Here is a 27,946-nt window from a genome sequence, read left to right as displayed (position 1 = left end):
TTTTTTTTGTAATTTCAGTTCGTAATTTTTGTTTGAAATTGGGTTTTGTGGTGGAAAAACCAAGTCTTTTCTTTGAGGAGGAGATGTGAGTGTTTCTGTTATAATCTTTTATTTCCCTTTGTTCTATGATGGTACCGGACGGGATTTCTTTCATAGATTTTTCAAATCTGAAAATGGGTGGCTTTGGAATGTGAATCTTAGCTCTTTTGCAAAATGGGTTTTCCTCGTTAAGATGAGATTGAGAGATTGCGGCGCGGAAACAATGGAGATCTAACATGCCTATTAGTATTTGGGGAAAACAGAAAACAGTTGAGTGACAAGAAGGAGATTTTGGTTATGGTTACGCCCGAGCTTTCGGTTGTCTCGCCCGAGCTTGCGGTCGTTGACCATAAGAATGGAAAGAGCTTCAAGCGTGTTTGTCATTTTTTGTTTGAACTTGAAGTTGGGTGGTTTTTGAAATTATTATCCGAAGTTTAATTTATGAAATATAAATTAGTTTATGAAATTCGTTTTATTGTGGAATTTGCTGATATTTGATTGATGTTTTTGGAATTTGTTCAATTATTGAAATTGCTATTGTGATTTTTGGTTGATATTGGTGAAAATTTCTATTTTGATTAGTTTGTGTATTCAGCTATTTGGGATTTTTTTTGTTGATTATTTTACTATTTTTGGAATGTTGATATTGTTGTGATTAGATTTATTTGCTGTAAATCGGCCACACTAGGTAGGAGACATAGTCAAGTGAGGATTCTTCCTCTAAACCACCTAAAAACGTACTACCGTCAACTCTTAAAAGGAGACCTGAGTTCATCTTGGTAATGTGTCTAATATCGTCTAGTTTTAGATACTAGTTATGAATTATGATATGTTGCTACTATCTTGTTAGAACTTTAGAGATGTTCTTATACCCTCGTAATAGTAGATAGGAGATATTCTTCGCGTTAGGTATCTGATCACATAGTCATCTAATGTATCTGACCACATAGTCATCTAATGTTTTTTTTTCTTGTAAGTAGGTGAGCGATGGCTACTGAAGATGATTCAATTGACCAAGCTGTTGCAGCACGTCGTGAGAGGCTGAAAGCTCTAAAAGCTGCACAAGGACTGTTGAACACCCCGGATGAGGATTCTGTGCAAGTTGAGGATAAGAAAAATAATGACAATGATTCTAGGGAAGAAACGTGAGTATACCCTTCTCTTCTTGTGTTTCCATTTCTTCATAACCTATTTGCATGCTCTCTGTTTTTTAAATCCGTGAATATACCCATAGTGTCATGCTTGTCCCACTTTTCTTCATTCTTGTGAAGCTGAAAAAAGGCCTATATTATTAGTAAGCTAGCACGCTCCCTTCTTTCTCAAAGTCAAGTTTCTTGATGATTGGTGGTGCCCCTCTTGATGATTGTTGACTCAACATTGATTTAATAGCCTCTAAGAAAAGGGAACGGGAAAGAAAAAGTAAAGGAAAAAAAATGAATTTTTTTGTGCGTATATGAACACAGCACCAGAAGGGACTTGTTTAGAACTTATTATATAAAGGAACAGATCTGTTTTGTAACCTTTATTTTTTAAGTTACTAGCTTCTATGTTATAGGACTTGTAATTACAAAGATTGAAGCATGAGGACAAAAATGTTCTGTAAAACTAAAATGCTAGGATTCCTTCTCTTGGCAGGGAAAACGAAAGTGTTACTAATTATTTCATGCAATTGGCATACTTGGATTTTATTGGGTGTTATCTTTTACAAAATAGTATGTCATAAGAGAAAAGAAGAATGCATGTGTAAGTTAAAAGAACGTATTCAGAATTAAAGCACAGTGAAGGATCAATTTCTTGCATTACCTCTTATTAATAACACTTCTTTGCCTTAACTCTTATTAGTGATATTGCTTGTATTTTCTGTATTAATAGTTCATATCATGACCCGTGTTGCGTATTTATCATTTGCTATATCTTACAGCAAATGAAATGCTCACTGTTTAGCTACTCACTAACTCTTGCAGGTAGCTTTCACTTCACTTCATATTGTGTGCCTGTGAGAAACAAATCTGGTTAGAGGTTTTTTTTTTTTTTTTTCATTTGGAAAATCTTCTTAGGTTAAAGGCGTGGCTAATGTTGATAGACATTTTATGAGTAATGATTATATGCGCACAAATGGAGAAAGGTGTTTATCTTTTTTTTTCCCCCTTTGTTTGTGCTACACTAACAAGCTGCCTTTGTCCTGGTTAATTTGTTACAGGAATCCTAACATGAAATTTCGAAATTATGTTCCTCATGATGAGCATCTTCAAGAGGGAAAGGTTGCTCCTCCAGTTCTACCAAAGTTCGAAGACCCTGTTGCAGCAATGCCTCCACCATCAGGGAAGGAAGAGGTACTCAATTTTTGCCATTATAATACCTGACTTTCTTGTGAGTGTGCATGTGTGCACATGCATAAGCGTGTGTGATAACAGGTGCGTCTGTTATGCTACATCTCTATGTGCTCTGAATATGGTTAATTGTTCAGGATCCATTCGTAAATATAGCTCCTAAGAAACCAAACTGGGACCTCAGGAGGGATGTGCAGAAAAAGTTTGATAAGCTGGAAAGACGAACTCAGAAGGCAATTTATAAACTCATGGGTACGTGCTTATCGTTTTTTTAGTAATGTTTTCACCTAGGATGCTCAACCTTTAATAGCTATGATGCAGACATTATTAAAACGCTATATTAATTTAAATGACTCGAAGGTGACTTTAAAATATAACTTTTAATACTTAATACTTGTGACATGAGCAACAGAAAAGATTGCACTTGGCTCTGGCCTGTTCCTTTTGTACTTCTTGTTGAGCTAGTGATAAATTGATTGATCATATTTTCTTTCATGGTTCTCTCACTCAATTTTTGGAGTATTGTTCAAAGAATCTAGACTTTCCTACCCTGGTTTTTCTCTGATGATTAGCCTATTGGTTTTGATTTAGGGAAAACTTCTGCAGTGATGTGGAAATGTACTTTTTTGCTATCTTTTAGATTATTTGATTTGAGAGGAAGTTTAGACAAACTGGATTTGTGTTCTTCGTGTGAGCGAATTCTCGTCTTCAACTTGGCTTAGTAGCAAATAAAACACTTGGACATTTATACAAATATATACATTGGGATGTTGCCTGAGCTTTTGGGTTGGTAAGTATATGGTTGTCCAATGACAAAGATTTTTGTAATTCAATTTGTCAGATTTGGTTAAGTATTGAATCTTTTGATATCGTTTCTCTCTTCTTGCTTTAGTTGGAGGACTGCCCATATCCTCCTTGTTGATGTTCTTCGTACTTCATGATTGTTATCCCTCTCCGTACATGAGAGGTAGCATGTTATAAAAAATGGAGAATCAAGCTTGAACCTTTATATGTGGAAAAACTCTCCGTACATCAAAAAGACTAAAAAACTAGGAGGCACAACACGCCAATGAACGAATTGAAAGAGTTTATGGAAGTATGCTAATTTTGTTAACGAAATCCCATTCTTTGAGGGTGGTGATTATTCATTTCTGTTAAGCTTTTTTCCTTGGTCAAGGGTAGGCCGAAATGAAAGACAAGATCCATCGTTTTTGTGAAGCAAGGATTTACATTGTTGAGAATATGTTGTTGGCTATCAACATCTTGATATATCTACTAGATATCCAAATTGGTTTACTTGGTTTTGTTATGTTACTCACTGCTTTCTTTTTACATAAGCGAATGAAATTGTCAGAGATGAAAATTTGCATGGCTTCTTTTATTTAAACAATATAATACTAAGTAAAGCTCCTCTGTGCGACTAAAAAAGAACATTAGTGTCATGCAAAACTCCCAAATTATCCAATTCTAAATAGATAATCAACCCTTGACAACAAAAATCTCATTTTTTTTACCATCAATGTATATTTATTATCTTATCTTGTCATAACACGTTTTCACGGATCAAGCCCTCATGCAGCTTACCATTTTTTCTCTCTTATAGATTTTAATGAAAAGTTATTGATATTGATAGTATTGTGAAACGACGCCTGCGCCCTTGCGCTGACAATGTCATAGTCTGGATCTCTCCATTTGCAGCCGACTTACCCACTATTCATTTGTGGTTTCTGCAGAGGCACAAGAAAAACAGAAAGAATTGGCTGAAGATGCACCAGACTAGTCAACCTGTGCAACCAGAATGAGCTAGATGCTAGATCCATTCCTCAAACAAAAAAGTAAAAGGAAATTGAAAAAAGCTAAAGTGTAATGAAAGAACCTAGTCATAGTCATTTTTAGAATAGCTGTGTAGTTGTGTGTCATGTGTATCGCTTAGTTGGTGGTAATTCTCATGATCTCCATGGTGGTGGGACTCCAGTATGAACATGTCATTTTTTTTTTAAAATTAACTCTTTTAAGTTTAATCTTTTCCGTTTTTTGAAAAGGGAAAAAAAAAATGAATCTGGATTGTTTGGATATAGCGTTTGTAATAACATGTTTGTTTGAATACACATCGACAATGGTATTTAGATCATTTAGGGGGGAAAAAGTTTGAAATAATGGATTTTTTACCTATTTCAAATTCAGTTAGTGATTGGATTTTTTAAATGGAAATATATTCCAAAGCACGAAAAGGCAATACAAGTACCATTGTGACAAAATCTTTACTACGGGAAACATGGCATCGATAGATTACATGTAATATTAGTAAACTTGAATGGCTTTTTAACGTATATCCAGCTCGACAAATGGTGAACAAAATGTACACAAAAAAGCGTAGTACATACATGGCTTTTTAACATATGCTCTACAATTGATAAAAGAAGTCTGATCAACTGATGTCGAGAAATTCATAGCATTAAGACTACACAAAAAGCCCCTCAAAAAAATCTACCCAAAAAAAAAAAAACTAGGAAACACTACACAAATGAAACAATAACACAAACTAATCGAGGTAAAAACCACCGCCGTTATTAAAAATAAAATATTAAAAAAAATTAGGAGCCTCAAAATAGTAGAGTGAGAACCTTAACACTAGCAAAAGAAAACGACAGAAACGAGTGGTTGGCAAACGCGCATCGACAATGGCGACAAAGTTCGACGCATACACCATAAGATGACTTCACTCCTCTAGCAAACTAAAACTTCCAAAAGGTAGATTGAGACGTAGACTGATGAGCCTGAAAACACCTCACGGCCAACTTAGATTTAATCTGGCAACACTCCTCCGCAGATGACACAAACCCACATTGAAGTTAGCATATGACACTAACGAGATTGCAAATGAAATTCTTTTTTTCTTTTGCTTTTTTTTTTTACTTGCTAAATAGATTGTAACTCGGTCACTTTAGCCGACAATAATTAAATTGTTGGTGTAAGCAGTTATCACTCAATGTAATCATTTCTAACTTCTAAGCGTATGGTGCCTCCACTGATCACACCCAAACAGATAACTCTCTCACATATGCGCACTCCAAACTTTTTTTCATAAAAAAAGGCCATAATTTACTGAAATTTGATGTTTCAAATTTTAATAACAATTTAGCACTGTCTTGCCTGTAACGGGGGTTTTTTTTTTTTCTTTTGTTTTTCTAAGAACTCTTTTTTTTTTAATCCTATGTAAATCCATTCAGTCTTAATACCCTTTTTCTTTTTTTTTTTTGGTACATTTCAAACCAAAACTCACAGCCAAGAAATAAGACGATATCTTTGAATAGTGAAATAATAGCATGGAGCTTGATCTCGAACAGTGAAGTAGCCAATATCTTGCCGAAGCAACGCTAATCACGCATTCAGAGTTTGATTCAAAAATTTCAGATCAACAACCATGATTTAGCAGATACTTTTGTGAAATTAAAATTATGGAATGCTGACATAAAATATCAAATTTGATCAAGAAGCTCTCTCTGTATTTAGCCAAAAAATAAAATAAAAAATCCCTTGTAATTTAAGTAAAGGGAAAATAAGATAAATATCTTTTAAAATGTATAAGTGCAGAAATAGTCAAATAATTATATTAATTAAAAATAAAATGTATAAATTTATACTCATACACTTTAAGAATACCTTCAATAATTTTCTGATAAGAGAAGTAAAACAAGAGGATGACAGCATAGTTTTGCCTTTTTTTCACATGGGAATTTTACTCCAAGATTGCAAAGGAGATAAAATGTAGAACTTGCATATAATTTTAAAACTAGTGGAGATGGGTTGTTAAATAAATAGTGCGACGTATCAAATTTCTGGATAATGTCAACGTCATAAATGCTCCTTAAACTGTGAATTCTATTTTTATAAGCTCTCAAAATTTTGAAAATGATTCATTCTCTCCTTAAAGTTTAAAGAGCATTGTTCGCAACTCCTCAGACACATGGCGTGGGCCCATGTAGGTCCCACAGGGGCATGGGGCTACCCCATGTGTTTGATAAGCGGTAAGTCTGTAGAGCCGTTCAACATTTTTGCCCGCTAAATTATAAAAAATTGTTTAAAACACTCTTAAATTATGTAATTTCATAAATGTTTCTGAATTAGTGATTTTAAAAATTGAAAGATAAGTTAACATAAAATTAATAGTCTTGGTGGAAAGTTGACAAAAAATTAATAGTTCATGGGATATGGGATCTTGTTAACAATTTTATATAGTTTAAGGGATAAAACAAACCAAAATTTGAGGGTATATTGAATTAGCATACATAATCTAATGGGCATTTATAAAATTAATTTCAATAGAGAAAAAAGATAAATACTTTTTAGAGTGTACAAGTCTAGATTTTAACTACTACTTTTGATTAATATCTTTTTTAGTCAAATAACTATATTAGTTAAAAGGGTATTAATAATAATAATAACTAAAGAATGAAAATCGAGATCCATGCATTTTAAAATAAGTTCAGTAATTTTCTCAATTCTCAATTCTAATTCATGTTGTATATCCCTCTTTAAGTTTGAGGCATAATAAATTTTTTTCAGTTAGATCGTGTTTGATATTTGATTAATTTTGAGCACAAAGAATCTTGAGTTCGTTTTTTATTTTTTTTTATTTTTATTTTTTTAAAGAGAAGTACAAGAATAGGTGATTGTGTAGAATAGTAATTGTGCACCAAATGCTTAGAAATCATTACTACTTGCATGACACTATTATTTTCATTTAAAATCCTTACGAAAGGAGCATTTTTATTAACTTTAGTTTTTCAAAGGGCACAAATGTTAAATTTTGAAAGTCGAGAGACAAGATGTTACAAGATTTATAGTTATGAGAAGTTTTTCTAATTAATTCTTTTAGAAATGCAATTGTGAACGCTATTTTAATATGACTTCCAACTTTTGAAAATGATTCATTTCTCCCTAAATTATATAAAATTGTTCAAAAACTACTTGAACTATGTAATTTCATAAATGTCCTCACATTATTGATTTTAAAAATCTGAGGGACATAAAATCAATAGTTTGAATGTCAAATTGACATAAAATCAATAAATAATTCATGGAACATTTATGAAATTACAATTAGTGTCACATCATCTATCATCTTTTCATTTGTATTATAGACGGAAAGGGTGTAACGATTTTATATAGTTCAGAGGATGATACAAACCGTTTTCTAAAGTTCACGAATGTGTTGAACTAAAATGCATACTCCAATGGGCATTCATAAAATTAATCCTAATTCATGTACGAAATAAGAACCAATTACACTAGTTGAACCCGTACACATACGCGTGCCAGATTTTGTAGTAAAAATAAAAAACATATTTATTAAGATCTCATTTAGAGAAATGAAAGAAAAATGTATAATAAGATAAAAATGATATGAATGAAAAAAGAAAAAGAGGAAGACAAAAAAAAGAAAAATGTATAAAAGGACAAAAAAGATAAGAATGTCAAACAAAAGAAAGAAGAGAAAAAAAAGGAGAATTTTTTTTTAAATAAAAATAAAAAAAGAATCACTGAAACGGGAGCAACGAAACGCCCCAGAAAAAAAATTGCTTCCTTGGTAGGAAGCTATGGAAGGATAATAGTAGAACGGGCCATATCAATAGATTACTGTACTGGTACAGAGCTCTGATGTATTAACTCTAGTGGAATCAGCACCAACAAAGAAAACTTATCTAATCTTATCAATTGGTAATTTTTTTTCGAATAAATCATGAATTTGTATAGGGCAGTATTAAAAATCTCATCGAAAACTTACAACTTGCCAAATAAAAGCTAAGAGAAAAAATAGCACATGTACTACTGGCACTTCATGAAAAAAGAAATACGGTATTTATTTTAATGATAAACCAAAAATGAATGCACATTATTAAGAATCGGCAAAGAAATCGTTTTTCCCCCATCAACAGAAGCCAATTTACAATTACACACAACAGAAACTTTTACAAAGCTAAGAGGTACATTATAAAATCTCAAGGAAAAAGGGAAGAAGAGAGCTAAAAAATGAATTATTATAAGGAAAAGAGTGGAGAAAAAAAGGGTCGAAAGGGAACAGAAACCTTCTGAGAGTCGATGAACATTTCATCCTGCTTTGAATGACCATCCAAACTTTAGATTGGTCTTTGTAATTCTGTAGTCTCGAAATGTATCAAGTATGTCTCATCTTTTATCATTCCTGAGCTGGTTGAAGCCAGTCTGTCCCTTGGTATGCTCTTGATTCCAAGAGGCGTCTACTGGAGGAAGTTGGTACTCATCCGGTTTCAAGGCCAACGCAAAGTCGGGCAGTGTTGGTGCTGTCTCCATGATTCTGCGGTCAAGATTTTCATAACCGTGGGTAAATTACATCACTGTCGGGGTTATTTTCATTGATCAATAGAAACCATTTCTAACCAAGCAAGACTTACTTTTCATGAGAGTAAAGGTCCCGGTTTATCCGTACTTTGCTTGAAGTATCTTTTGGAATTTTCTCAGATAGATACTTCATGGTTCCCCAAAGTGGCGGATTTCTGCATCAAACTAAAAACATTAGTTTCCTTACTAGATATTGAACCAAGTTCAGTCTTAAAACAATAAATGCAAGCTCTGAGATAAGTGACCCTTCACGTACAATTTAGTATGAACACGGTTGGAAATCCGGGATTTCATATCCCATAGATAGAATGAGAATATTTGTATCAATAATAGGCAGATACCAATTTTCCTAATATAGGAAAGTAGGCTGTAATTTTTCTGTTAGTTTCCTTATGTGTTAGTTTCCTGATTCTAGAATGGTCAACCTCCTAAAATGTATTGATACCCTAAGTGTGTGTGTATATATATATATATGTAACCGTGCCTTTGTACAAGTGAATAAGAAGAATTATTCTCTGATTTTCCACAAACACAAAAGCAATATACAGCCTCTTAAAAACAATATCATTATGTATTCATAGGACTTATACTTGGTGTCCAAGTTGATTGCAATAACAGATCAGCCAAACAGTCGCTCTATATACAGGTTACAGATGATGGAGGCCTCACATCAATTTCTAGAAAGCAAACAGACCACTCATATGAAATGTTGGTGCAGGAAAAACACCACGCCTACATTCCAAGTCTGGCAACCATAGCTCCAATCCCCAAGTAGATATGCACACACTACTGCATCCGGCAACATAGTGCGACTTTCTTACCATATCCAATAAAAAACCCAATAAAAAAAATCTTCTCCTCCATAAAGAAGGAAACTTCAAAAGTTACAGTTGCAACTTTGAAGATTTAAAAATCATGCATCTTAAGGGCAGCTAGTAGATTGAAAAAGGGACGTGAAATTATATAGAGGCGAGTCAATTGACTGAAAAATTTAGATTAGGGGAGCTGATTTCTCAGAATAACTTTTTCGATGGTCAAGAAGCATTGCTTACCCCAAGCTTCACAATTTATAAGTCTATCATTTGCATCTTTAGTATGAATTGTCAACACTATATCCTAAAGATTAAGCATGAACTTTGCTGCTCTAGTAACTGTTAACTTAGATCACGTGTCAATTCAAACAGACAGATTATCCATCTACAAGCACAGATGAGAGTGTGTGTGTGTCTATGAGAAAGAGAGAGAGAGAGACCAGGGGATTTGTGGGGGTGGTGGGGGACAACGCACCTTGACAAGGGAGGAGCTGCATTAAATGCTTCGCATGCCCTTTTACTTTCTTTGAAATACTCATCTGCTGCTTGCAGAGCAGCTACAGCCATTCCATGAGATTTTTCTGTGTTTCCCTCATCAAGGATTAATCCATGATAATAATATGCTCCAGCCTGGTTAAGTCGATGGAAAAAAGTGCAAACAGATTAGAGCCTTGTAATACTTTAGGTTGCATACTACAGACTTCAATAATCATTACAAGATCCTAGTTGAATAAATTAGTATCTAAAGAAGCTACTTAGTCTTGTCCAATTGCATGCAACTACAAAAGAATTTCTATGTTGTCAATAGATATCAAAGTTAATGATAAGAACGAGATGAAGAATCTGAAGAAAATGGCATATGCGAGAAGATCAATATGTAGTAATGAAACACAAAATGTAGAATATATCACACCTTTGCTTCGATGTATTTCCACTTCACAAAAAGACGATGCTTTTCTCCCCAACCATTTGATAATGGAAGGTTCATTATGTTATCTTGAGCCTGTACAAAGTAAATGCCACAATTTAAGCAACACGTGCTTCGGGATCATCAAATGTCCCTTGTTCTCGTGTAGGTAACATAAAGATATGAGTTACAATTCACTGCAGTGCAGAAATCAAACTATTAAGTTGCAGATATAGAACAAGCAAAACCTTTGCACTTGAGGCCAACAATTAGACATATCAGAAACCATGAACAACAATTCTAATCCATACAACAAGGAAAAGAATGAACATTACCAAGCACGATGAATTTTATAACAAAGTAGAGCCTATGTTAGGGAAAAATAGTCATTTCCTTTTTTTTTTTTTCCTGGAACGGGTGAAGCATAGGATCTTAAAACGGGCTCTTGATGAAAAACTAGTTACTTGAAATATTCAAGCCTCCATTTTGATCTCACATTTTTTATTTCTATTCCATACTCTTTATAGCATAAACTAAAGGCATCCACCATTGGAATAAGAAATCTTTACTGCATAAACTAAAGCCATTAAACATTTGTTTTTAATCCTAGAAACACCCTCTAAGAACTATATCATTATCTTTACATTCCACAAAACATTGAGGCTTTGTCAATAATTCTTTACACGCTAGTGTGATGTGAAAACATTTTCATATGAAACTCTTACATCTTAGTCGGAAACATCCATACCTGCTGCCAATATTTGACCATCTCACATGCAAGCCTTCGTTTCACTGCAAGAGTGGCTTTTGTGCTATCAATTGCCATTCCAAGTTGAATATCAACACCCTGTGACAGATTAAGAATAAAATTCATAAATAATTATTATAAAAAAAAATCCACAAATATGCTGGACTCCAGCTTGGCCCTATATAATTGTTACACAATACGAGAGATAGTTCCTTTGGAGTATACCACAAATAGGAAAATAATTCTTGATCTCGCTAAATAGAAACGGTGGAACTAGCACACATATCTAAAGCATAAAAAGCAAAATCATTAATTGTTTTACTACTAATAACACTACGAACATATGAAGAAGAAATCAAAACTCCAATATGCAAGGGAAAGGAAAACAAATATCAAAGAGCAAAAGGTTCTTAAGAACGCACAAGTAATCATCAGACATTGCTAATTTGTATTGGCCTTTCAAATGTTCTATGTTCATCAATTTTAAGTCTAATAGAACTATTGCTTTGATAAGTATTTACAAAACAAAGAAACCTTTAAAGCACTATGGCCTAAACCATGAACCTCTAATGATGGTTTAACACGATGTTAAGTATACGATGTATATAATGATATTTCTCGTTTTATTTGGCCTTTCATAAATGTTCTTAAGCTGAATCTAGTTTTCATTCTAGAAATATCCCAAAAATAAGCATTTTTAAAACAGCAAGTATACGCCCACATTTTTCAGTGGCAAACCTATAAATTCAAATTATTTATAGACAAGACAACCATGAGCATAACCTTCCCTTCCTCTCTTCCTCTTCCTGTGGAAACTAAACTACCAGCATTATCTGAATCTAGTAAAGACTAATATAAAACAGGCACCGGGCATCTCTGAGACATCAATGAAGTAATTTCTTACAGCGAGATCAAGTAAGACCTTGCAGTTTTTAAATTACTGTAAGATTTCAAAAACAATCAGCCATATGCTTCCCGTTGAACTCCAATTTTAAACATTTGGAGAAATAAGTGGAACGTGATTGTAGTTGGAAAATACGAATACCTGCTTGTTCTTAAAGAGATTAAACTTATTAGGATTCACCAAAAGAGGGGGAAAAACATATATTTATACATATTAGTAATGTATCAATGTTAAAGTCTTTTCTGTTCGTTGTTAAGATTGTTCACTAATTAGCTCCTCTTGCTATATATAATTAAAAAAGACCTCCAAAAGAATCCACGCTTCTTTGCTTCTTTTCCTTTGAAAAAACTAGTCTTATCTTGCAAATATGCATATCACTTTCGACTATTAAAGATCCTTCATCAGGAGATGAACTGGTCATAAAAAGAAACGGAGCTTTCATTAGCTGAGTCTTGCCAGAGAAGGTTACTACCTGTCCTAATGCTTGTAAGCAAAGCGCTCGAAGAACTCCTTCTGCTAAGTCTACTGGTAGGTTTCTCCTACAATCAAGCCATGCTCAGAAATTCAGAGTAATAGTGCAAAGAATGAAAGAATGAAAACATAACACCAAATCAGTAGTAACTGTGAAGGTTTTCCATCTAAACAAACCTTAGTTCAGAAGGCAACTGTGGAAGTACATGACGTACAGCACAATCCAGGTATCCTGCCGCTTTCAAGAAAATATCAATGGATGCTCGTCTGTTCTCTGTTGCAAAAGGACAAGTTTAGAGCATGTGTCGTAGGATAAAAAACAAAAGAAGACATGGTGTTCAAAGAAATGAAGATCTAAGCACAAAAGCAAATTAGTTAAGCTCAGCAGTGACCAATAGCATAAAGTGGTCACTCAGTCAGAATAAGTTTGTAATTGCTGAAGTAAATCCCTCAAGGTTTTATTTTCCTTTGGCTTCAACTATTATGTCACCATTCAAAATGATAGTTTGTTGATATATAATTCTTGACCAACCACGTCAAATACCATTATTAATAATACTAGGTAGCAAGCACTATAACCATACTAGCAATTATGTAGTATCCTTGCTACCCTATCTTTGAAAAGCGAAACAATAGTTTTATTGAAGATAAACTGCGTTATATACGTAAATATCCATATGTATCTATCTAGAATGATTCATGAAATTACTTTCAAGCCAAAAAACTGCAAACGAATTTCAGTTGCCAATGTATTTGCTATGCTTGTTAACTTTATATGCATAGTTAAGTTTCCTAAAACTTAAACTTAATGGTCTTAAATGTGGCATTATAACTGTATTTTTAAAGTTCTTATACAGTCTTCGTTTCCATATTTTTACAAAATATTCGGATTTTATGTTTCCATATATATCCATTTCAGTAGGTTCCTAGGTTCAAGTTAGGTGAACTATTAGCATGTACCAAACTGCACATACGTTCGGACCTTAAGCTTTCAGGATGTTATGCATCAATTTTTATAAGTCAAGGTCAGCCCTCCATGTCATCAAGATAGAAGCTAAATAGCTCAAGTACCAAGTTTTAGAGTCATTTGAGAGGTTTTAATGATCATCGGTAATGTAAGCATCCTTTTTTTTCCCCCAAATACTTCAAAGGGTAAGTACATACTACAATTGGAAATTTTAGTTAAGGCTTTTAAGGGGAAGTCCTTCCTCAACATGCAAGCAAGGCTATGTCCTTCCTCAACGTGCTAACAAGGTCTTGTCCCTCCTCGACGTGCTAGCAAGGCCATGTCCATCCTTAACATGCTAGCAAGGCCATGTCCCTCTTAACATGCGAGTAAGGCCATGTCCTTTCTCAACGTGCTAGCAAGGCCATGTCCCACCTCACATGCTAGCAAGGCCATGTCCCTGCTCAACATGCAAGCAAGGCCATATCCCTGCTCAACATGCAAGCAAGCCCATGTCCCTCCTCAATTGCAAGCATTGCCATGTTCCCTCCTCAACATGCGAGCAATGCCATGTCCCTCCTTAACGTGTTAGCAAGGCCATGTCCCCACCTTGACATGCTGGCAAGGCCATGTCCTTCCTTGCGTGCTCGAGGATTGCCTCCCCTATGCAAGCCACAACTGCGTGACTATAGTTTTGACACTTAACTTATTTTTCCTAACACTTGAAGCACCAGAACCGATCTTGGTCACCGTCCCATGACGCCCAAGTTATCTAGAGAAACCTCTCACGTAACCGCCATCATACACGTTCCTAAGTAGCAAGGCATCAGACCATGATCCCAAGATGAGGAGAAGAATGTGAATTATGAATCCAGAGATGGAGGGCGTGAGGTGAACCATGTCCGACATTTATCAATGTCGGAAGACTCCTATAAATAGGAGAAGGATAGGACCGAGCAAGAATTCAGAATCTCACTCTTCTACAACAATTTACATTTATTACTTACATTCTATATTGAGAAAGTGTGTAAGAGACAGTTCTGAGTGTGTAATGCCAGACACTCAATGAAAAGCATAGCAACCATAATGGAAGTAGGTTACATTGAGCCAAAGCACACTAAACCTTAGCGTCTTTCTTTTTAGTTTGATTCATTTTATATGTTTATGGTTGTTTGATCTGTTTATATTGGATTCTGAATGTAGAGATTCGGTTCCCCCGATGTTGATGAATTTCGACATCAACAAAAGACAATCAAAATTACATACCAATTTGTCAACATGCTCTTTTTGTCATTTATAGGAGTAACAAATAGGCATGTTCTAGTCCCTTCTCATACATTCTCATGCATCCTAAGAAATATTAGACTTGTCGGCATATTAGGGTAGAATGGTCTAATCGGATTTTATTAGGATAAATCAGTTTGGAAGATTTTGGATATTCAAATCTTCTCTTATCTTCTCCTATTGATTATCCCGGTTGGTTAGGATTATCAATTAGTCAATAAAATCTGATTTGAATATTAAATTCAAATCAGTCACTTTATTAGGAGATTTTCTTTCCGCATCATTCAATAATAAGCAGAATATTTGCTTTCAAATCTGCTTTCATGGTATCAGAGCCACTCTCTGGACCTTAATTCTTTCTGCCAACCGGAATGACAAAATACGGAATGGCCGGCGGGAAAGAAACCTCATCATCTGAGGTTACCTCTGCCTCTTCAGGGGCTGTCAATCTGATCCAGATCAATGGATTTGAAGCCTCCTTTCAGCAAATCACGAGTCATAAATTCAATGGACAAAATTTCGTCCAATGGTCACATTCCGTAATGATGTTCATCGAAGGAAAGGGAAAAGAAGACTACCTCATCGGCGATGCTGCACAACCGGATGAAAAGGATCCCAAGTTTAAAACTTGGAAAATAGAAAATAGCATGGTTCGATCATGGCTGATCAACTCCATGAATACCAAGATGGGACAAAACTTCATGTATTACAAAACAACAAGAGAGATGTGGGATGCAGTGAAGCGGAGTTACTCCAACAGGGAAAACACTTCAGAGATTTTTAGGCTCAAGGGAATTCTGAACGATCTTTGCCAAGGAGAATTAAGCGTAACAGCATACTTTAATACTCTATCACGCCATTGGCAGCAACTGGACATCCTTGACGAAACAGCTTGGCATTGTGCCGAGGATCATAAGCGATACAAGGAAATTCTAGAAAGAGATAGAGTTTACAAGTTTTAGCTTGGTCTCATAAAACCTTAGATGATGTTCGTGGAAGGATCTTAAGTACGAAGCCCCTACCAGATGTTCGTGTGGTTTTTTCAGAAGTAAAGCAGGAAGAGAGCCGAAAGAAATTAATGCTAGGAACCCCCAATGATGCTGTGATCTCAACTTCTAATGATGCTGGAAACTCAACCACAGATGCCTCTGCCTTAGCCGCACGAGGACCATAATTCAACAGCGAAAACCAACAAAGAAGAAATAGGCCTTGGTGTGATCATTGTAAGCAATTTGGACACACCAAAGACACTTGCTGGAAAATCCATGGGAAACCAGCAAACTAAACCCCTCAGAAGCAGAATGAAGGAAGAGGCTTTCAAGCCTCTCAAGATAAGCATGGAATGGATGCTCCCACACAACAACAGCCTGCAGAATCTTTGATGTCACTGAACAAGGAGTAGTTAGAGCAACTCTATCGTCTTCTCACATCACCATCTAAGCCAATTTCTAATGTAGGGTTGTGCACACGACACATAATGGTAACCATTCAGCCTTAATCTCATTACTTTAGGCCCAGGAACCGTGGATCATTGATTCCGGTGCCTCTGACCACATGACAGGTTGTTCCAAACACTTTTCTTCCTATACTCAATATTCTAATACTGCTAAAATTAAGATTGCCGATGGGTCTCTAGCTACTATTGCTGGAATAGGTTCAATCCAAATCTCAAAAAACCTTATTCTTCATTCCGTCCTACTTGTTCCAGAATTAAAGTGTAATTTGCTGTCCATTAGTAAACTCACTCGTGACAATAACTGTGTAGCTAATTTTTCCCCTTCTATGTGTCAATTTCAGGACCTATCATTGGGGAAGATGATTGGCAGTGCTAGAGCCTATGAAGGACTTTATTTCCTTGAGAATTCAGAATCTGAGAGTCGACAAGCACATGTGTCAGGAATGTCTTTTATTTATGTTTCTAGTAATAAAGAAATAATGTTGTGGCATCATAGACTTGGCCACCCCAGTTTTTCCTATTTGAAATTTTTGTTACCAGCCCTATTCAAGAATAAAGATACTGTTTCATTTACTAGTGATATTTGTCAGTTTGCGAAGCATACGCGTGTACCTTTCTCACCAAAACCATATGCACCCTCTATGCCTTTCTCCTTGATTCACAGTGATATATGGGGCCCATCTAGGGTAACAACCTTAAATGGCAAACGATGGTTTATCACGTTTATTGATGACCATACACGGGTGACTTGGGTTTACTTGCTTAAGGAAATATTTGAAACCAGCCAAATCTTTCAAACCTTCCATAATATGGTTCAAACTCAATTTCAGAGAAAGATTTCGGTTCTAAGAACTGATAATGGCGGTGAATTCTTCCAGTCCACTTTGGGTAATTATCTTGATCAACATGGAATCATTCACCAAAGTTCTTGTACTGAAACACCACAGCAAAATGGAACTTCAGAAAGAAAGAATGGACATCTGTTGGAAGTGGCCCATGCCCTTATGCTCACTATGAACGTACCCAAATATTTGTGGGGTGATGCCATTTTAACCGCATCCTTTCTCATTAATAGACTACCCAGCCGCCCCCTAAAATTTCAAACCCCATTGTCTGTCCTTACAACTCAAGTCCCACACTCCAATATCCTCACAAACAACCTTCCCCTTAAAACCTTTGGTTGTACTGCGTTTGTCCATGTCCATTCCCAACATCGCTCCAAACTCAACCCCCGAGCCATAAAAACCATTTTCCTTGGATATTCTCCAACAAAAAAGGGGTATCGTTGTTTCTGCCCACAAACAAAAAAAAACCTTTGTTACCCAAGATGTTACTTTTTTTTTTTTGAAGAAATACCTTTTTATTCCCACACTTCACTTCAAGGGGAGAGTAATGATAAAGAAGCTTATGTGTGGGAATGGGATGTCACAGCCACAGTTGAAGAAGCCTTGACCCCACAGTCAGCCCCCATTGTCGATATTCCAGTTCCAGTCCAAACTGAAACTGAACTGGAAGATTCTCAGCCACCTTCATAGTTGTCCTTACAGCCACATCAGTCGTCCCAGCCAGTTCCGCAGCCACCTTTGTTGCCAAATCCACAACCACCTCCAAAACTGCAAGTCTACTCTCGGAGGAGAAAATTTCAAGGAAATAAACAACTCACAGACACTGTGGACTGCCCTGAATCCAAACCTATGGTGGGTCCTAATCCTTCATCCTCAGGTAATCCCGAAACTCTCCATGATAGACTAGATGACCCCATTGCTCTAAGAAAAGGTGTTAGGACATGTACAAAACACCCAATTTCCATATTTGTGTCATGATAATCTATCACCCTCGTTTCGTGGTTTCACAACAAACCTTTCTAGACTTGATATTCCCAGGACATTTGAAGAAGCTCTAGTTGTCCCAGAATGGAAGACTGCGGTGCTAGAAGAGATGCATGCCCTTGAGAAAAATAAGACTTGGAGCCTAGTAGAACTACCACAAGACAAGAAAGTGGTGGGATGCAAGTGGGTGTTCACAGTTAAAGTAAAGCTAGATGGTTCAGTAGAGCAGTACAAAGCCCGATTGGTAGCAAAGGGTTTCACTCAAACCTACGGAACAGACTACACAGAAACGTTTGCTCCAGTTGCAAAGCTCAACACTGTTAGGGTTCTCTCATCCTTAGCAGCAAATATGGATTGGCCTCTTTATCAACTCGATGTGAAGAATACTTTTCTGAATGGAGAGCTAGAAGAAGAAGTATATATGAGTCTCCCACCTGGTTTCTATAAGGGCAAACGGGACAATATAGTGTGTAAGCTGAAGAAGTCTTTATACGGTTTGAAGCAATCACCTAGGGCTTGGTTTGAAAGATTCTCCAAAGTAATCAAAGGTCATGGATACTCACAAGGACAATCAGATCATACTCTCTTCGTCAAGCACTCCACAAACAACAAGGTTACAGTTTTGATCATGTATGTGGATGACATAATATTGACTAGAGATGACTTCCAAGAGATGGAGGAAATTAAGAAGATTATGGCTAGGGAATTCAAGATCAAGGACCTAGGATTCATGAAATATTTCCTAGGGATGGAGGTTGCAAGGAGTAAGAAGGGGATCTCCATATCACAAAGGAAGTATACGATGGATTTATTAAAAGAGACAGGAGTGCTGGGTTGCAAGCCCATAGACTCTCCTATTGAACCAAGAGGAAGGAAGAATTCAGGTGATGGAGATCTGGTAGACATAAGTAGATATCAAAGACTTGTTGGAAGATTGATCTATCTCTCACACACAAGACCAGACATAGCCATTGCAGTCAGTGTGGTTAGCCAATACATGCATACAACACGCCAAAAACATCTTGATATAGTCTAACGCATATTAACATATCTCAAGAAGAATCCAGAGAGAGGACTGTTCTTCCGGAAGAACGAGGATAGGAAGGTGAAAATCTACACGGATGCAGATTGGGCAGGTTCTGAAGAAGATAGGAGGTCGACATCCGAGTATTGTACTCAGGTTTGGGGAAACCTGGTGACTTGGCATAGCAAAAAACAGGCTGTAGTTGCAAGAAGTAGTGCTGAAGCTGAATATAGGGCTATGGCTCATGGGATTTGTAAGGCAATTTGGATAAAACGACCACTGGAAGAATTAAGAATTAAGTGTGAGTTTCCTATGCAGCTTTATTGCGACAACAAGGCTACGATTAGCATAGCACACAATCCAGTCCATCATGACAGAACTAAACATGTGGAGGTGGATAGGCATTTTATCACAGAAAAAATTGAGAGTGGGATAATCAGTGTTGGATACGTTCCTACGAAGCAACAAGTGGCTGATATTCTAACTAAAGGACTGCATGGACCAGCGTTTGAAGAATTAGCAAGCAAGCTTGGACTCATAGACATTTACGTCCAAGCTTGAGGGGGAGTGTCGGCATATTAGGGTAGAATGGTCTAATCGGATTTTATTAGGATAAATCAGTTTGGAAGATTTGGATATTCAAATCTTCTCTTATCTTCTCCTATTGATTATCCCGGTTGGTTAGGATTAGCAATTAGTCAATAAAATCTTATTTGAATATTAAATTCAAATCAGTCACTTTATTAGGAGATTTTCTTTCCTTTTTATTCGGATAAGCCAACTAACCTTGGCTGTCTATTTATTTGTATTTCCGCAACATTCAATAATATAGCAGAATATTTGCTTTCAAATCTGCTTTCAAGACTTGTCATTTAACAACATGTTGCGGAAGTGATATTCGAAAAGCAACATGTATTACATATACACAAACATATCCATTTTTGTCTATTGGCTATGTCTGTGTACACATATTCAGATAGATACTTGATATCAAAGGCTCCAAACCTGTCAAGTGGCTAACTACTTTTTGTTTGTCCTTTGGGACCGATTACTTGTATTTATTTGATAAGTAAACAGTGAAAAAGCTCGTCTGGCTTAAAGGTTACACATTCAAAATAGAGTTTAAAGCAACGTGCTGCTAGTAAGTCTCACAAATTTCTCAAACAAAGTGTGGAGTGTGGACCAAATATAACCACTAATGCTCAAACTTAAACATTCAAAAATCTGCAGCAGAACCATTTCTTTCCAGCATAAAAGAAAGAAAAAGAAAGAGGGGACCGATGTAATCTCATCCAGTAGTAGATATTTAACATTAGAGCTTTCTCTGTCTTAAGAGTCGAAGCAATCACAATAATATAACCCCGGAACATAATAACATGTCACAGTAATATTCTTACAGCTTTCTCTAATGCGCACCATATATTACACCCATCATAGACACCCAATTAGCCCATGACCACATTGCTGAAGATCACTTAGGCCATTGGTTTACAGAGTCGCATTTAAACAGGAATAAAAAGTTGTTATGAACCAGAAAACCCAAAGCAGCTTTGAAGCGAAACTGAAAAGTAATAATCAAGTGCTTTAGAACTATCGTCATCAAACAAATAATAAGGTAGCGAGCACGAAATTAGCATTCAGACAACAGTATCAATCAAAGATTTTCTCATCTCATCAACGATGGCACTAGGCTGAGCTTCCCTCAACTTGAAGACGTTCTCAATAACTGAGAGTTCAGTTGCAGTGGTGTCTGAGCCACAGAATGCCGTCCAGTCATTCACCGTGATGCCTGCAGCTATGACTTCACTACCCCGGTTGACAGTCCCGGCTACCAAAGGTACCTGAAGAAGCGTTGAAAGTTCATCCAAGTCTTCAACAGAGGTGTGAGGGTGAACCTGCGTCCAACATTTTAATTAGAAAAATAAACGCGCCAGCCACGCAAGGAAACGAAAAGCATAATGTTTGTTTGTGATAAGTAATTACCAGGCCACCCTTGTTGGAGAAGGAACAGTAACTGCCAACAAGAATATTTCCAGCAATTGTCTGCCTAAAAACTTCAACTCCGAGAACATCCGCAATCATTTCTTCAGTTTCCTGATGAAAATTGAAAGGGAAGAAAGAAGAGCTGTGTTAGTGTTGAAAGATGAATGGTATAAAAGTTAAAGACAACAGAGAAAATAAGGGGAGAGAGAGAGAGAGAGACCCTATCGAGATCGGTGTGGGTGAGAGCAACATAGTCATTGCAAGCAATGCAATTACCAAGAGCAGAAAGTCTCTCTTCAATGCGCTGAACTACTACTTCATCAGGAAGACTGTTTCTCAGGTGCTGAAGCTCTGATATTAGTAGTAATAGTAGTAGTAGTATTAGTACTAGTAACTTAATATAACAGTACAAATGAAAAAGAAAAACATGGAAAACATAAGATAGAAAACATAAGAGTACCTTGGTCGGTAGTAGTGTGGGGCAAGAGAAGACCCTTTTTGTTTCCTGAAAATACAAACAAAAGAGATTTAGAGAGAAAACAATCAAACATAGAAAAGATTAAATTGAAAAGAAGAAGATAATCACAAGAAAAAAGTAGTGGTAGTACCGGCACAAAGGCGACCAATGATACGAGTGCCGCCGATGGAGGTCTTAACAACCGGAATGTGATCAGCCAACTCCGATTCGAATGTGCTGCACCAAATTCATTCATTCATTCATTCTCAAAATTAAAACTAATAAAAACAAAAGAAGAAAGGCTGATTACACAAAGAAACAAAAAACAAACCAACCTGTAGAAGTTTTCAGAACCACCAATGGCGACCAAACAATAAGCGTTCGAGAGCTTCGAAAACACTCCAACTTCGCACGAGTTCTCAAATTGCAGCCCTGATACCATCAATCATTATCATCATCACCACCATCATCATATTTGTTTCAATCTTCTTCTTATTAATCCGACCAATATAAACAAAACAAAACTAAACTAAACACAAAATCATTATAATTATTTCAAAAGGAACAAAAAAGAGGAGAAGAAGACAACTCACGAGTCGCCATGATTGTTGATGGCAATTTGCAAGGAAGACCACCGACTTAGGGATTGTAGTGAGAAAGAGCGTTCCTGTTTGTTGCGCAAGTAAGAGGAAGAAAGCAAAAGGAAGAGGGTTTCAATTTTAGGGTTTAAGATCATAGAGGCGTCTTCTAGTATAAATAGGGTTTGACAATTTTTGTGCCGCGCTGTGCTGTGAGATTGATTAGTCCCTTCTATTTATTTATTTGTTTTTATTGGAATTGTTATTGTTAATATTATTATTATTATTATTATTATTGAAGGGGCTGGTGAGACTTCAAGCAATTCTATAGAAAAAGACAAAACAGAGGTCCAAGATAAGAAAAAACCTGACAGAGGGGAGGTCGCCGGACGGCCGGAGCGCCGCTGCTTATCCGAGTGAGAGGAGATGGGGAAGTCGAGACTCAGAGTTGTAGAAGAAGATAAGATGACGGCAACTGTTTTTGGTTAGGGTTTTTTTTTTTTTTTTTTTTGATTCCGGGTCTTTTCTCTCTCTTTTTTTTTTTTTTTTTGAAGTGTCTTTGTCTTCATTTTTAATATATTGATTTTTTTTTTAAAATATTTTTATGTCTATTTAGTTTGCTTATATGAGTTATGTTTTTTAGTCGTGTTTAAGTTATAATTTAAGTTGTGTATGTGAGAAAAAAATAGTGTAGTAAAAGAATTAAATTTAAATTTTTATTAGAGAAAACATTATAACCATAAAAATTGAGTTATGACTTGAGTTGTGAAGGGCTTGTTCTTTTGATATTTTTGAGTTAGGTAACTTGAGTGTAGATTTTGAGTTGAATTTGAGTTATAACTTGAATTGAAGTTGTAATTTGAGTTTGTGTTTAGTTGTGTACATTTGAGTTATGGTTTGAGATAATAATCTTTTTTGAGTTTGTGTTTGAGTAAGTTAAAACTTGAATTTGTATTTAGATAATATTTTAATAAAAACTCAATGCTGATGAAAAATTTTAATAGGGTATATGGGTCTAATTTTATTCGTTTTTTCATTGTTAACGCATAGAAAAAAAATCATCTCAATCAGAATTAAAACGAAAAAGTTATATCATTTTTAAGAATAGAAAAAATATTATTCATTAACTTGAGTTTGAGTTTCTGAACTCGAGTTGAATGGAAAACTTGAATTTGAGTTTTAGTTCCAAACTCGAATTCAAACTTAAAAGAACATGAACTCAAATAAAATTATAACTCGAGTTATATTTTCTTAAATTTTTTATTCAAAAACCACTCTGCCAAACAAGGCGGAAATGAACAATGCCATAGCGATTACAAATAAAAGCATCACACTGAATTCCTTTCTCCTTCAGTAAAAACAAAAAAATAAAAACATTTTCCCTAATGGATTGTGGAAGGAGAAACCGATGAAACTTTTCGTCCACTAAAGGATTCGACCATAGTAATTGGTTTTAGATTTGAATATCAAAGTTTTAATTTAGCAATAAAATATTACAAGAATAGCAAAATTTTAATATCATTAAAATAATTACTATTTCATTATATAGTATAAAATCAGATATCATTATGATAATGACTATTTAATCATTCAAAATATTATAAGAATAGTAAAATTTTGATATCATTAAAATATGATTATATCATTATATAGTATTAAATCTGATATTATTATGATAATGACTATGTCTTTTTTGTTATATTTATAATATTCTGAAATTTTTGCTAAATTTCAACTCAAGATATGAAATTTTGTAATTTTGCCAATATAGTGTAATTATCTCTCAAGTCTACTCTCGGAGGAAAAATTTTCAAGGAAATAAACAACTCACAGGCGCTGTGGACTGCCCTGAATCCGAACCTATGGTGGGTCCTAATCCTTCATCCTCAGGTAATCCCGAAACTCTCCATGATAGACTAGATGACCCCATTGCTCTAAGAAAAGGTGTTAGGACATGTACAAAACACCCAATTTCCATATTTGTGTCATGATAATCTATCACCCTCGTTTCGTGGTTTCACAACAAACCTTTCTAGACTTGATATTCCCAGGACATTTGAAGAAGCTCTAGTTGTCCCAGAATGGAAGACTGCGGTGCTAGAAGAGATGCATGCCCTTGAGAAAAATAAGACTTGGAGCCTAGTAGAACTACCACAAGACAAGAAAGTGGTGGGATGCAAGTGGGTGTTCACAGTTAAAGTAAAGCTAGATGGTTCAGTAGAGCAGTACAAAGCCCGATTGGTAGCAAAGGGTTTCACTCAAACCTACGGAACAGACTACACAGAAACGTTTGCTCCAGTTGCAAAGCTCAACACTGTTAGGGTTCTCTCATCCTTAGCAGCAAATATGGATTGGCCTCTTTATCAACTCGATGTGAAGAATACTTTTCTGAATGGAGAGCTAGAAGAAGAAGTATATATGAGTCTCCCACCTGGTTTCTATAAGGGCAAACGGGACAATATAGTGTGTAAGCTGAAGAAGTCTTTATACGGTTTGAAGCAATCACCTAGGGCTTGGTTTGAAAGATTCTCCAAAGTAATCAAAGGTCATGGATACTCACAAGGACAATCAGATCATACTCTCTTCGTCAAGCACTCCACAAACAACAAGGTTACAGTTTTGATCATGTATGTGGATGACATAATATTGACTAGAGATGACTTCCAAGAGATGGAGGAAATTAAGAAGATTATGGCTAGGGAATTCAAGATCAAGGACCTAGGATTCATGAAATATTTCCTAGGGATGGAGGTTGCAAGGAGTAAGAAGGGGATCTCCATATCACAAAGGAAGTATACGATGGATTTATTAAAAGAGACAGGAGTGCTGGGTTGCAAGCCCATAGACTCTCCTATTGAACCAAGAGGAAGGAAGAATTCAGGTGATGGAGATCTGGTAGACATAAGTAGATATCAAAGACTTGTTGGAAGATTGATCTATCTCTCACACACAAGACCAGACATAGCCATTGCAGTCAGTGTGGTTAGCCAATACATGCATACAACACGCCAAAAACATCTTGATATAGTCTAACGCATATTAACATATCTCAAGAAGAATCCAGAGAGAGGACTGTTCTTCCGGAAGAACGAGGATAGGAAGGTGAAAATCTACACGGATGCAGATTGGGCAGGTTCTGAAGAAGATAGGAGGTCGACATCCGAGTATTGTACTCAGGTTTGGGGAAACCTGGTGACTTGGCATAGCAAAAAACAGGCTGTAGTTGCAAGAAGTAGTGCTGAAGCTGAATATAGGGCTATGGCTCATGGGATTTGTAAGGCAATTTGGATAAAACGACCACTGGAAGAATTAAGAATTAAGTGTGAGTTTCCTATGCAGCTTTATTGCGACAACAAGGCTACGATTAGCATAGCACACAATCCAGTCCATCATGACAGAACTAAACATGTGGAGGTGGATAGGCATTTTATCACAGAAAAAATTGAGAGTGGGATAATCAGTGTTGGATACGTTCCTACGAAGCAACAAGTGGCTGATATTCTAACTAAAGGACTGCATGGACCAGCGTTTGAAGAATTAGCAAGCAAGCTTGGACTCATAGACATTTACGTCCAAGCTTGAGGGGGAGTGTCGGCATATTAGGGTAGAATGGTCTAATCGGATTTTATTAGGATAAATCAGTTTGGAAGATTTGGATATTCAAATCTTCTCTTATCTTCTCCTATTGATTATCCCGGTTGGTTAGGATTAGCAATTAGTCAATAAAATCTTATTTGAATATTAAATTCAAATCAGTCACTTTATTAGGAGATTTTCTTTCCTTTTTATTCGGATAAGCCAACTAACCTTGGCTGTCTATTTATTTGTATTTCCGCAACATTCAATAATATAGCAGAATATTTGCTTTCAAATCTGCTTTCAAGACTTGTCATTTAACAACATGTTGCGGAAGTGATATTCGAAAAGCAACATGTATTACATATACACAAACATATCCATTTTTGTCTATTGGCTATGTCTGTGTACACATATTCAGATAGATACTTGATATCAAAGGCTCCAAACCTGTCAAGTGGCTAACTACTTTTTGTTTGTCCTTTGGGACCGATTACTTGTATTTATTTGATAAGTAAACAGTGAAAAAGCTCGTCTGGCTTAAAGGTTACACATTCAAAATAGAGTTTAAAGCAACGTGCTGCTAGTAAGTCTCACAAATTTCTCAAACAAAGTGTGGAGTGTGGACCAAATATAACCACTAATGCTCAAACTTAAACATTCAAAAATCTGCAGCAGAACCATTTCTTTCCAGCATAAAAGAAAGAAAAAGAAAGAGGGGACCGATGTAATCTCATCCAGTAGCACGTACCTTCTGATACTTTTGGCTGATAACCATCAGCAGATGTTCTAGGAAGAAGTAATAAGTTGGCCTGTGATAGTGACAGCATTGCCATCAAATGTAAAACTGACAATACCTCATACCAAGCATTAGATATGGCTGTTTCCTGCAAAATTATTCTTCAAATTAATTCCATTGAGAAAACAGTGAAGTAAAAGCTCTTAACAACATTTTCCTCTACATAAGAGATCATAAGACTGGTCGAACATTCGCACCTCTGCCTCATCCTCCTGATTTATCCATACAAACTGTACCTCGTGCTGTAGCTGGCTTCCTTGACGGATAAAAATTAAGGTCAGGATTTATCCAAAATAGCAGCAGACACATTTTCAAGAAGTAACATTAGAAACATCATTTACCATCTTTCACTAGCCCCAGAAGAACAGGCAAATAATCTTCAAGAGCCTGCTGAAGATCAGCTAACGTTGAACCACCTGAAGAAAGAATTAATTTGATGTATATTAAAATCTGGATTCACATGTAACTGAAAGAACAACAAGCCTTGTCTACAACAGACCATGTTGGGTTTTTCTCCTCGTTCTTGTAATTGTCGGACCCTCTTGGCCAGCCATTACTACTATACGAGTTCTTAAAGCAGATAAGCGTTCCACTAAACTCTTGGATAAGCGATCACCAAGTGATTGAGAGAAATCAACAGGTTTCGGAATCCTTAGACCAGGAACATAGACAGAAACATCTCCAATGTTTCCTGGTCTTCTCCTGTTTCCTCCTGTATCCTTCGGTGTTGAAAAAATGCATCCCATATCCTGTGACTCCCAGAAACTGTCAACCCAAATGCAAATTAGACAATCAGCATCCAAAGAATTGAACTTTTGTAATATGCATACACGCATGTATATGTTTCTCAGCACTTTGTACATCCCTCTCTCTCACATGAAACGATGGTATTTTCAGAAGACCACGCAAGTAGTAGCTTTCCATAAATATGAACCAAAGACATTGATGATTCATACAATAAAGTAAGGGACTAACAAGGAAAATTGAACATAAAGAGTGATGAATGCATATAGACTAATTAAATGCCAACCAACAAAGCACAACTAGTAGGTGGTTCACGAGCACTTTCCAAATGACTCTTACTAGAACCCTCCTTAAGGGGACTACAATAAAATAATACTTAACAATGATTTTCCCTTAACCCTTCTCTCAATTTCAAAAAGTAAGGGACTAACAAGGAAAATTGAACATAAAGAGTGATGAATGCATATAGACTAATTAAATGCCAACCAACAAAGCACAACTAGTAGGTGGTTCACGAGCACTTTCCAAATGACTCTTACTAGAACCCTCCTTAAGGGGACTACAATAAAATAATACTTAACAATGATTTTCCCTTAACCCTTCTCTCAATTTCAAAAAAAAAAAAAAAAAAAAAAAAAAAAACAAACCAAAATTTTTTATAAAATATTTTTCAAATAT

General features: G+C 35.9%; 3 protein-coding genes across 6 annotated transcripts in view; 1 reads left to right on the top strand and 2 right to left on the bottom strand.

Annotated features, from left to right (window-relative positions):
* The first annotated feature begins 685 nt into the window (after positions 1-685).
* LOC21388881 (coiled-coil domain-containing protein 12) lies at positions 686-4,541 on the top strand. 2 transcript variants are annotated; one of them, XM_010102875.2, is made up of 5 exons: positions 686-818; positions 1,020-1,184; positions 2,240-2,372; positions 2,507-2,621; positions 4,103-4,541. In XM_010102875.2, the coding sequence occupies exons 2-5, from the start codon at positions 1,027-1,029 to the stop codon at positions 4,147-4,149; spliced, it is 453 nt and encodes a 150-aa protein (XP_010101177.1). In that variant the 5' UTR covers positions 686-818; positions 1,020-1,026; the 3' UTR covers positions 4,150-4,541. The 2 variants fall into 2 exon arrangements, with proteins under 2 accessions (XP_010101177.1, XP_024024480.1); XM_024168712.1 differs by lacking the exon at positions 4,103-4,541 and adding an exon at positions 4,003-4,096 and having other exon boundaries at positions 688-818.
* A 3,667-nt stretch (positions 4,542-8,208) lies between these two features.
* LOC21388880 overlaps positions 8,209-27,946 on the bottom strand; it is a 20,782-nt gene continuing 1,044 nt past the window's right edge. For both annotated transcript variants that reach the window (XM_024168702.1, XM_024168703.1), the window contains exons 3-13: positions 27,024-27,289; positions 26,866-26,940; positions 26,722-26,780; positions 26,477-26,612; positions 12,770-12,866; positions 12,594-12,660; positions 11,218-11,316; positions 10,476-10,565; positions 10,038-10,192; positions 8,804-8,905; positions 8,209-8,706 (exon numbers count right to left, since the gene is read on the bottom strand). In XM_024168702.1, the coding sequence (XP_024024470.1) occupies positions 8,559-8,706; positions 8,804-8,905; positions 10,038-10,192; positions 10,476-10,565; positions 11,218-11,316; positions 12,594-12,660; positions 12,770-12,866; positions 26,477-26,612; positions 26,722-26,780; positions 26,866-26,940; positions 27,024-27,270 (1,275 nt within the window). In that variant the 5' untranslated portion in view covers positions 27,271-27,289 and the 3' untranslated portion in view covers positions 8,209-8,558. The remainder of the gene's footprint in view (positions 8,707-8,803; positions 8,906-10,037; positions 10,193-10,475; positions 10,566-11,217; positions 11,317-12,593; positions 12,661-12,769; positions 12,867-26,476; positions 26,613-26,721; positions 26,781-26,865; positions 26,941-27,023; positions 27,290-27,946) is intronic.
* On the bottom strand, positions 20,461-22,666 carry LOC21388879 (eukaryotic translation initiation factor 6-2). Of its 2 annotated transcripts, XM_024168704.1 has the most exons (8): positions 22,517-22,666; positions 22,165-22,238; positions 21,907-22,003; positions 21,723-21,808; positions 21,575-21,619; positions 21,335-21,465; positions 21,115-21,225; positions 20,461-21,026 (listed from the first exon to the last, which is right to left on the bottom strand). In XM_024168704.1, the coding sequence occupies exons 2-8, from the start codon at positions 22,172-22,174 to the stop codon at positions 20,769-20,771; spliced, it is 738 nt and encodes a 245-aa protein (XP_024024472.1). In that variant the 5' UTR covers positions 22,175-22,238; positions 22,517-22,666; the 3' UTR covers positions 20,461-20,768. The 2 variants fall into 2 exon arrangements, with proteins under 2 accessions (XP_024024472.1, XP_024024473.1); XM_024168705.1 differs by lacking the exons at positions 22,165-22,238; positions 22,517-22,666 and having other exon boundaries at positions 21,907-22,013.

Source organism: Morus notabilis, unplaced genomic scaffold (assembly GCF_000414095.1).
Source record: "Morus notabilis unplaced genomic scaffold, ASM41409v2 Scaffold1181, whole genome shotgun sequence".
Taxonomy (NCBI): domain Eukaryota; kingdom Viridiplantae; phylum Streptophyta; class Magnoliopsida; order Rosales; family Moraceae; genus Morus; species Morus notabilis.
Note: the sequence above shows the minus strand (reverse complement) of the source record. Positions and strands in the feature narration are given on the sequence as shown.